General features: G+C 42.4%; 1 protein-coding gene across 2 annotated transcripts in view; it reads left to right on the forward strand.

Moving 5' to 3' along the window:
- The window catches only part of Tox3 (TOX high mobility group box family member 3), a 28,198-nt gene extending 24,897 nt beyond the window's left edge, over nt 1-3,301 (forward strand). For both annotated transcript variants that reach the window (XM_028755554.1, XM_028755555.1), the window contains exon 6: nt 1,392-3,301. In XM_028755554.1, the coding sequence (XP_028611387.1) occupies nt 1,392-2,132 (741 nt within the window). In that variant the 3' untranslated portion in view covers nt 2,133-3,301. The remainder of the gene's footprint in view (nt 1-1,391) is intronic.
- The last annotated feature ends 7,700 nt before the right edge of the window (nt 3,302-11,001 follow it).

Genomic DNA, 11,001 nt, shown 5'->3' on the forward strand with positions numbered 1-11,001 from the left:
TGAGTCACAAAAAATGCAGAATTAAATATTCAAAATCTCTAAAGATATCTCAAGATACTTGATTGTTCCACGGTGTTCTTTGCTGACCCCGCCCCCACCCCCACCCCCACCCCCACCCTCCCCACCCCCCAAGGATGGGAAGACAGCTCAGTAGTAGTTGTACTTGTCTAACGTGCAGGAGACCCTGGGCTCCACCAGCACCACCAAAAACAGTCAAGCCAGCAAGATAGGAAAAATGATTATATGAAAAATAAAGGGTGAAAGTTTCATTAAGGTGAAACAGTCAAACGACTTTTCCATGTGTAAAAGAAATTATTTTTGCAGAATTGTGTTTAGGCACAAAATGGAATAGATCTATCAACACCGTTTAATGAGTTGTTGCATTGTGTGATGTGTTAATGGTCTCTCTCCATCTGTGACTGTAATGATAAAGTCTAGGGGCCTTTGAAAATGGTCGTTAAACCTGAAACTTCTCAAGTCCTGAGTTGCTTCCATTTGGTGTGTTTGAAGAATGTAGTTACAGTTTTCTTTTATTTGAGTGGTCACTGTCTTAGTTAGGCAGATGGAGTTTTGACATTTTCTAGTGGTTCGGGTTTCTGGTGGCATCTCTTGCTAATTCCAGTGTACTCCCCAAGAACTAGAGACAAATCTGAGTGCATAGTGCCTGAAGGAATCTTCATACCGTAGCTTCTCGACAAGCTCAGGACCACATCATGCCATGTTACAGAAGGGAAGAGATGAACGAATAGCTGTCCTCAAAGATCTGGAGGTGTGGGTTGGTAGAGCTGTATGTAAGCCATTGTCTTTCAGTATGTGTTGTTCACAAGGGAGGTTGGAGAGGTTAGAGTGACGAATTGTTGCTTTTAAAAAGTATGTCTGTTCTATTTGATCTCAGGTAATGCTGTGTAACAACCAACCACAAACCCCAGGGACATAGTAAGATAAGCTTTATCGCAGAGAGCCAGGTAGCTGGCTGGCCCTTCAGATGGAGCCCTGCTTTTCTGTGTGACTGAAGGGGCTGCACACTTGCAGTGGGATTTGGACAGTGGGTTGGCTGCTGAGTGAGGCAGGGCTGCGACTCAGTCTTTCTGTGGTGGCTCTAGAGAGTGAGTGGAAGGGTGGTGTACCTCACTCCGAGGGCATCAGCATGGAGCTGGGACAGCTTCACTGTCATTCCATCTCAGTGACCAAGCAAAGGCATCACAGCTGCCAGACTCACAGTGGAGTAGAGCAGATATGACTGTCTTCAGGAAGTGCTTAAACGGTGCTTGCTTTCATGGCAAAGGCCTTGGAGAGGGGGAAGTATGAATGGCGGCGGCTAGTTTCTGAGTTGGTTTATAGTTTATATTTATAGATTGTAACATTCTGGAACTTTATCCCTCTACATGCAGGCTGCTGCTGAATCTGCAGAAGCCCAGACCATCCGTTCTGTCCAGCAGACTCTGGCATCAACCAACCTGACATCCTCCCTCCTTCTGAACACATCACTGTCTCAACATGGGACAGTCCCAGCCTCACCTCAGACTCTCCCTCAGTCGCTTCCTAGGTCGATCGCTCCTAAACCCTTAACCATGAGACTACCCATGAGCCAGATTGTCACATCAGTCACCATTGCAGCCAACATGCCGTCGAACATTGGGGCTCCACTGATAAGCTCCATGGGGACGACCATGGTTGGCTCAGCAACCTCGACCCAGGTGAGCCCTTCGGTGCAAACCCAGCAGCATCAGATGCAGCTGCAGCAGCAACAGCAGCAGCAGCAGATGCAGCAGATGCAGCAGCAGCAGTTGCAGCAGCACCAAATGCATCAGCAAATCCAGCAGCAGATGCAGCAGCAGCATTTTCAACACCACATGCAGCAGCACCTGCAGCAGCAGCAACAGCAGCATCTCCAGCAGCAGATCAGCCAACAGCAGCTGCAGCAGCAGCTGCAGCAGCATCTCCAGCTGCAGCAACTGCAGCACATGCAGCACCAGTCTCAGCCTTCTCCCCGGCAGCACTCGCCCGTCACCTCACAGATCACGTCCCCCATGCCCGCCATCGGCAGCCCCCAGCCAGCCTCTCAGCAGCACCAGCCTCAAATCCAATCGCAGACACAGACTCAAGTATTACCGCAGGTCAGTATTTTCTAAGGTGCACGAGGCATGTGGATCTGAGTGAGGCGTAGGAGGGAAGGTGTACGGACCGGAACTTGTAAGTTGACTCTGGTTATGCAGGAATGTGTAACAGATCAAAAGATCCTCTCAAGTGTCTATCAGATAGGCAATAAGAACGGCAGTGTAGCTGGGAAGCATCTTTTAGCCGACTATACATCACTTCGTTTTTAAACAAGAAAGCTGCGCTCTGTTATGTGCTGCCTTTTTTATTTATTCAGGCTATACCTACAATATGTGAATCAACCCGTTTAATGAATCCTGGGACATACTGATGACTGTAAACCGGCCTTTCCAAGTCATAGAAAAAAAAAAAAAGATGGCCTTATTTCTCCAGAAGTGAGTGAACCACACTTCCAGGCTATTGGAACTTCTGAAGCCCTAAAGTAAATACGAAGTACAAAGCACAGTTGTAACTACCTGAAATACGAAGATCCAGTTTCATACAAACATTTGTATGATGTGAATAGTTGATGGCATTTTTTTGTCATGAAAAAAAAAATAATGTAAATCACAGACTTTTGCCAAAGCTCTTATTTTTTTTCTAAATGTCTCCAGAAAAAAATTGCAAGTGATTAGATTCAATTATTGATTTATTTACTTACTTCTACTTTGTATCCATGACTTCTCTGAATCAAACCAAGGTATATGTTGTGACAGTATCTCTGGCCACTGTTAGCCCATTACGTTCATTCCAATTAGAAGAAATGTGAATACTATATTACGTGTTTTGAGTGACGAGTTTGGAAAAATAAAAACACTGTATTTTTAAAAGGGAAATGCACTTAAATGAAAACAGTTATTACGAAAGTTAAAGATTTAAAAAAGAAAAAGCAAGAGTTTTTATTATGATGTAATACCGGTAGAATATTGAATATTTAAAAGGCACACTACATCTGAAGTAATCAATGTAAATATTTTCTTTCCAAGTTGTAAGTTTTCATATCATATGTTGTAAAGTTTTCCTAAACGAGGCTTTAACGTAAACACTGGTGACATGAACCATTCATTGCTACCTTGCCTATTGTGTTTTTACGCTGTTTTATACTTTTTTATGAGTTATGATAGCAGCCATTAAGTTGTTTGTATTTTGCTTAACTAAAACAAAATGCTTTTATCTTGCTATAGAATAAACACATTTCAGTAAACTCTGTGGACTGTATTTTGATGCAACAGCAAGGACACTGTTCACTTTTCAAATAAAATGGAATGTCGAATTTTACTTTTGGTCCCTTGAATACATTAAGTCGGGGGACATGGCACTGACCAGCCCTGACTGGGCTGAGCAGCATCCTCCATTTTCATCTGGAAGCACAGTCTTCATGAACAAGAACTTCAATTTTACAGCCAAACACCAGGGCCCAGAAAAAAGATGGGAAATTTTTTTTCAATTATCTTTTTGTTAAGACATAAATTTGATACAGATTAATTTATAAATAAAATGCAGACAAGCTACAGATAGATTTATGTAAGGCAAAAATGTTCAGCTACTAAAATAAATGGTGGATCCTGATTCTGAGGCCAAAATCAAAATTTCGGTGCCCATTTTCCCCCTTCTTGTGTGCTCTGTGGTGGCTTCTCTTTGAGAGCTGCATGACCATGATCCCCAGTTGTCTTGCATGATTAATTACAGCATCTGTCCTGTCAGAAGCTGTAATGAAGAGGTCTTGATAAAAATTGCAAATTACCACTGGCAACAGTCTTAAACTGCTTATGATAAAATGAAAATTAAAAACAGCAAGTGTCAAGCCTGACTAGAATCCTAATCTGAAAAGAATGCGGGCAGGCATGGCAGCGTCCATGGCTACTGTGTGCAAGACGTCCAAAAATAATAGAATATGGATTCCTCAAAGTTGTCGTACTTCAAAGAATATTTACTGTATGTTGTGGGTTATGAATAATGAATTTTTCTTTCAATATTTCATAATCCTCTCATACTCTGTAGTATGTACAAATATTGAACAGCGAGAGATTCTAATTATAAATTTATAGGTTTCTTGCTGTAGAGAAATTTATGTCTAAATTGAAGCTTTTCATAAGATGTATTAGTTGACAGGTATCAGTGTTCAAACAGTCTTAGAAAGATGCCTAACGACATCTACAAGGGGCCAATTGTGCTCCCCAAAGCAGGGATCTGCCTGCAGCAGACCCATCAGGAGCGGAGCCAGTGCTCAAAGGGTCTTTGTGAATGGAAACCAGCATCACATAGCAATAAGAACCATTTGATATTCTGTTGTGGGGCCTTTAGACAAATGTCTTCAACATTAATTGCTAAACTACATGTGACAGTAATTGTGTCTTAGTTCTGTAATTGTCATTTTGAAAACCCATGAAGTATTGGTGGGGAAAAAAATGTCACTAGTGATGACACTTAATTGCGAGTGAAGTCTGTTTGCAACTGTTTGCAGTTACAGGCTGCTGCTGTCACAGCTATTACAGGAGGGTTTTTTTTTTTAATCTTAGATTTTTATCACATTTCATCAAATCATATAAAGCTACTTCTGGTCAATTCCGGGGGAAGAATAAGGTACTTTCTACAATTAGAAAAATTAATCATCAGGCAAAACTGTATATTTAAAACATCAAAAGATTTGAATTCTGTAATGAGTGCCCCACTCTTGTTACCAAGTTGTTTTGATCAGGATTCACAAAACGCCTGCCTCTGTTTACATGCGTGACTGGTTTCTGTCTCTGAGTCGAAGGAAGGTTTTCGGGGACTCTTTCTTTAGTAGGTCAGGAATAAATCCGGGTAATGAAAACCTGTATGAGAAGCATAGTACCTGATTGAGTAGACCCTTAAACTGTTCTGCAGACACTGAGGCGCTCCCAATCCCCACACCCCATCTCCATCACACACACCTTGTCTCTCCCCTGCTGTGGGAACGTTATTTTATTACTCCAGCTAACCACTGAGTTTCCTTTCTTCGTTCACCTGTATGGCCGTCTGATGAAAGAGCGTAAGGACTTTTTCATTTTCAGCTGACACGGGGTCGGTCATTAGTTCCTGACTCAAAGAATAGAAACTTAAATGCCTTCGTGCAGCATAATTTCTGCAATATATTACCACCTGACGGCGGTCTGAAGGCTTTTTCGAGACAGATGGATTAATATCTCAAGTTTAAGTAGGAGTCCTCCGCTGTCCACTCAGCGGGCTCCAGACGTCTGAATGGCCTCTTCCCGGTTCTCACTTCACAGAGCATTTTCAGCTCTGGACTTCAATCTAACCTTTCCTCCCCCTCACCCACCCTCTTTTGTTTGGCTTTTGTTTTGCAACAGCTGTTATTATCGTTTTTGGTCAGCTGTGATTGCTGGAGGCAAAATAGGACCAGATGGTGTTTTGCTATGCATGAATGGAGCATTAGTGGAGCCGGGACTGAATAGGCCAAGTTTGAATGGTGTCTATGCACCACCTGCCTGCCTTAGCTGTGGTGTACGCATCACAGTAGCATGATCCGTCTCAGCCCCTAGTAGAATCGGATGGGAAAGTAGAGAGCTGGGGTGGATTTTTCCCCCATATTTATTGATCTTCCATGCACTAACAAAATAATGGACTATACAGTCCTTTGGAGTTAATTGCATATGACACAGCATGGATATGTAAAACCATCACTCTGGAATTCTTGTTCACTTTAAGGATTTCATTGCTACACACACACACACACACACACACACACACACACAGGTAGTGAGAGAGAATGAAAACAGGAAAGTTAATGGGTGAGTAGGCTCAAGTTTAAAAGAATATTATTCTAAAATAATAGACATAAGAATCTGAGGTTAAGGGTGTTTACTAGAATATAACTGAAAAGTGAATTCTTGTCAGCAGTAACACGTAGTAACAAACCTACCCTTCTGATCCAGCAGAAGTGTAGGCTGTTCCTCAAATACTACACAAGTACTACTCAACCAGATTTGAATTTTTTTAGAAAATATTCTTACTCACATAAGTTTTTCTCTATATCCTTCATGCTAACCCTCAAGGATACACGTGTCCCCTGCATGCTAAAGCTGGTGGCAGAGCTTCATCTGTGGAGACTGCAAGCCTACAGGTGTTTGCTTGTGTATGTTACTGAGGAAACGCTAAGCCACCTGGGAGATGTGGAATCAGATATGCAGGCAGACAGCTCCATTTATTCGCCTTAGGCCCTAATTACTTAAATTTACTTCTGCAGCATGCAGAACCCTGTGATGGGTCCCAAAGGAGAGGCAGAGATAAATAGCACCTTCTGTTTACTTGGTAGATGTTTGAAATTTTTCCTAATAAAGATTTAAAAAATCATAACAGGCCATCCTTCATTGGGGTTTCTTTTTTTTTCCCCCTTGGGGCAGGGAAGGTACTACCACCACCCAGAACGTGCCAACAGGAGACATAAAACAAACATGTGTGATTTCCTTTTAATCCGAGAAAATGAAAATTCTCATTAGGAAAGGGAGAGATTGCAATTGGCTAGGGGTAATAGAGAAAGTTCCCTGAAATTCCGGATGGTTAGGAGCCTTAGGGGCTGGGAGTTTGTCAGAAGCCAAGATGGAAATCTTGACCTAGAAGAGGAGATATCTCCAGCCCAAGGGAGGGCTGACGAGAAGACTCAGGTTGGCAATATAGGCACTGGAAGGCAGCAAAAGAGAAGCTAACGGATGTGAACATGCATTGTTCATGCAGAGGTGAGCAGCCCTGGAAAGGGAGTTTGTAGATGATCTGCTGAGGAATTGTTTAACTGGGGCTCTGAAGGTGTTCACATGAGAAAGGCTTGGCTGAAGACAAAAAGGGCAGGGCCCAGTTGACATGTAAACCTGAAAGAAAAATCCCTATTTGAGAATGTTCTCCAACATTTGGGCTTCCACATTGTTCTATGTCCCCACCCTCACAAGAAGCCAAATCAAGGCCTTTTCCTTTTTCTTGGTGATCACAGTGGACGAGCCTTATTCTTGTATTAGCATCAAGAGAGATCATTTTTCGAGTCTGCTGTAAGGAAAAGAAAAGCTATTTTCACTGCTGGGAAAATGTTCCTCTCAGAGCTTAAACTCCAACAGGACGGAGGATGAAAAGAAGCCCTGGCTTTGTTGCTGAGTCAAACCTCAGGCAGCACCAGGGGTTTGCAGGGAGTGTTGGTTATAGTCTCAATTTGATTTCAAAGAAGAACCTTCACAGGCAGGGACTGGCGTGTGGACGCATACCTCTTAGCAAACGCATGATGCTCTTCTGTGAAATGCCTCATTATCTCTAGTACTTGTATAGCACGCTGGACTTACCAAAGCAGTTTACTGTGAATGACTTCTTCCATGTCTCAGCCGGGGGAGGTAGGAGTTAACGCATAACAAATGAGGAAACTGAGGCACAGAAAATAAATGTACCTTCTTTCCCTAATTATTTACAAGAGGCATAGGCACAAAACGCCAGTGGAAATTCACTCTAGTGTCCTGTTAATTTGACTTGATTTCAAGTACTTGAATACCCATAGCATTTGTATGTTTGTTTATGTATTAGTGTGTAGGATGTGTAACGGATGCTTGTGGGTGTAGACGGGTGACAGAAATCCATCACAACACTAAACAGAGTAATTAATCCATGTTTTCCCCATGGCTAGGCAAGCAGCAAGCGCCACCTAACCCATGTTCTCAATGGGGCACAGTGCCACATGGCACTTTATTTTGGTGTGAATACTTTCCATTCTGATTGTTTTCGATACCATGCTGTCTTTCTGTCATTATTTTGTATTCTGGCAAATGGCTTTGACTTGTGTTCAAGTATTAGGATGCTAGGTGTCATGCCAATGGCAAGGCGAGTATGTATTGCTTCACCTATATAAGAAAGAGGAAGTGTTGAGGAAGATGGTGTAGGATGAGAGTCAAGTGGATGTGCATTATTATGCATGATTTAGGGAGCCCAGAGAATTGATCTGCTCAATGTGGAAGAGTAGAGGAAGTATGTGTCCCTGGCAACCATGCAGCAGGCATCCTGCATCACCCTTCTTGAGTTTCCACTCCATCTCTGAGAAATGCATGCCCTTTCTGGGTGTGGGGAATTTGACCCAGCTACTTGTCAAATGCAATATGTGTCCCTTGTCAACAAATTTTATTATTGTCTTGATTTTAAATAAAGAACTAAAAGTACCTTGTAACTGGTCACTTGCCAAGTTTGAGTAGACTGAAATTCTAAACATACCTACATAGAAGGCCAGCCATGAGCACTCTGTGAGCAAATATCCAGGGCTTTCACTTGCCCAATCTTTGATTGACTTATCTAGACTCAATACCAGAGTGGTTATTTTGAGATCTGGGTCTTGGGTTTATTTTCAGATTCCTGCCCTACATTTTCTTTCCAATCCATTTGCCTTGCATCCAAGGATATTGTTACCAAGAACGATGCGTTTTGATAACATTTCTTGTTATATGTCACTGCTGTCATCCCTCTAACGTGCAGAGAGAGTCTTAATTTTCCTTTTGTCACAATGAGCGGAAATGATGCCACGTCCTAAACCTGCTTTAATTGGTAATTTGCAAATTTGACACAAGATCTTAGTCCAAATTACTCAGGCCTGCTGAGCTGCTCCTCACCCCTTTCTGCCCGTTCTTAATCCTCTCCTCTGTAATTGGTATTGAGCACGTGAAGCCCCTGGGGACAAATAACAGCATCTGAGGAAATTACCTACATACAGTCTGACCTCTTGTGTGCTTTTGGATGCCAAATTAAGACATCCGTCTTTGAGTGTTGGGACAGTTACCTGGAAGAAAAGGCACTATTTTGTCCATAATAACATTTTTATAAACCATGCCCAAGTGCTGGCACACCTAGCTGGCAACTAGTTAATGGTGTTCAGCATTGTCTGGCCAATAAACATGAGTCCAACCACAGTCATTTCCAAAGCAGAACCTGATTCTATGCCTTTGCTCTACAGTCCTTCCAACCCTCCCCACCCCCCCAAAGTAGCTTAACTCCTAAGATCTTGATTGGCATAGAGATCCGGACTTCTGTCAGCGAAACATTACAAGATTTAAATATGCTCAAGTTTGATTGATCGCATTTGCTTCCAGACCATCAGAAGCCCAGAAATAGTTGCCTGAGCTCCAGCAGCTGCTAGACACAAACAGCCAATCCAAACACAATGCATTTGAGAAGAGGTTCAAAGGATCTTTGGTGGATTCAACTGACTTACTTCCTGCTAAGATGTTTCTGTTCATTTGTAGATTGGGTCTACATTTGTATGCTGCTGGGGAACAACTGGTTGTCTGTTGGACAAAACAAACAAAAACAACAACAACAAAAAAGTGCAAGCATTTTTGCTGTTACCCTCTGGTTCCACTTCTTGAGTAAAGATTCTAGTCATCTTGGACAAGAACTTCTCAGAATTTTGTTTAAGCAGCTATACCCCCTCCTTTTTTTAAAAAAAAAAATCATTTTTATGGCAAGGAGCAAGCTGGATCTGAGGTCTTGAAGTACAGCCTTGCCAGCACTCCACAAAGGGACACTGAGGAAGTACTACTGTTGGCTTGTTTATCTCCCCGAATTCTCCCCCCCTTCTTCCCTCCCTTCTCCCCTCCCTCCTTCCCTCCACAAACTCAGATAATTAGCAAACTCTGCAGAACAAAATGCATTCAATGCAAAACAAATTGTGCAAATGTGGGCCAGCATTCTGGGCACCTGGGTCATGGTGCCTACAATGAGTCTTTCTACTCTGGCGCCCAGCCGGTGAGTCAAAGACAGTGCACACACAGCATGAGAAGATCATCTGGGTTAGGTAGCTGGTAAAAACTCAAACATCAGCCATGAAACTGGCTGGCTGCAGAAGTAATAAGCTACATTTGGTAAGCCTGTGTTCTTAGGGTAGCTAAGAGTTTTATGTTTGATACAGATGGTGTTTATGTAGACTTTGCGAGCTCAGTGTGAGAAGCAGTCGTAAAACAGACTGGGGTTTGGTACAGTTAGCACAATTAGTATTGTATAATTGAATGCCATAGCTATTATATAAAAATATTTTAAGAAGTAGGCTCTGCTCATACTTCCACAGTAGTCCTTAATAATAAAAGATGTGATGTAAACATCGTAGCATATTCTATGATGATGTTTACAAACTTACTTGAGGTTTGGCAGAGTTACAAACCTTGTCTGGGCTCTCTTTCTTCAGCTGGTAAAAACCAGTTCCCCTCAGGTTCTGTAGCAAGCTCTGTTTACTGTCCCCTGTGAGACCTCAGAAGCCAGCCTCATCAGGTGACCCAGATGAATGGGTAGATATGGATAGCAATATTTTAGCATTTATAAGACATAGAAATTGCAGACCACTCTGCAGGGAGTGCTTAGTTTCTCCAAACCAGCAAAGGAAACTTAGACTGGCCTAAATTGTAACAGATGTCACATCAGCATATGCTTACAGGAATCTTTCTAGGTAGAGATGGTGAATTTAAAAGATCTCGTTCTTAGATACTTTTCCTTCTAATAGGAGAGTATGGTGAGAATGTGTTCCTCAAGCCCCACCAAGCTTCAAAACAACCCCAAGGAAAACTCACTTATTAAGTTTTAAGTAAAAGTTTATTTTAATTGTGTTTATAAACAGCTCTTTGTTCCTGAACATAGCAAGAGACAGCAGCGCATTGGAACAAATGGCTTCAGTGGTAGCCTTTTTCATTTGTTCACGGTGTGTGCCCAGATGCATGCACACATGTGAGCTTGATGTGCATGTTTGTATAGGTCAGAGGTACAAGTCAAGTGTCTTTCTCTGTCACTTCTTCATTTATTTCTCTTTCTTCTTGAGACAAGGTCTCTGATCCTGGGGCTTACAACCTGGGCAGGGCTAGTTGTCCTGAAAGCCACAGTGCTCCTGCTAGCTCTACCTCCTCATGGAGAGTCTCTCCC

Source organism: Grammomys surdaster, unplaced genomic scaffold (assembly GCF_004785775.1).
Source record: "Grammomys surdaster isolate TR1022 unplaced genomic scaffold, NIH_TR_1.0 126063, whole genome shotgun sequence".
Taxonomy (NCBI): Eukaryota; Metazoa; Chordata; class Mammalia; order Rodentia; family Muridae; genus Grammomys; species Grammomys surdaster.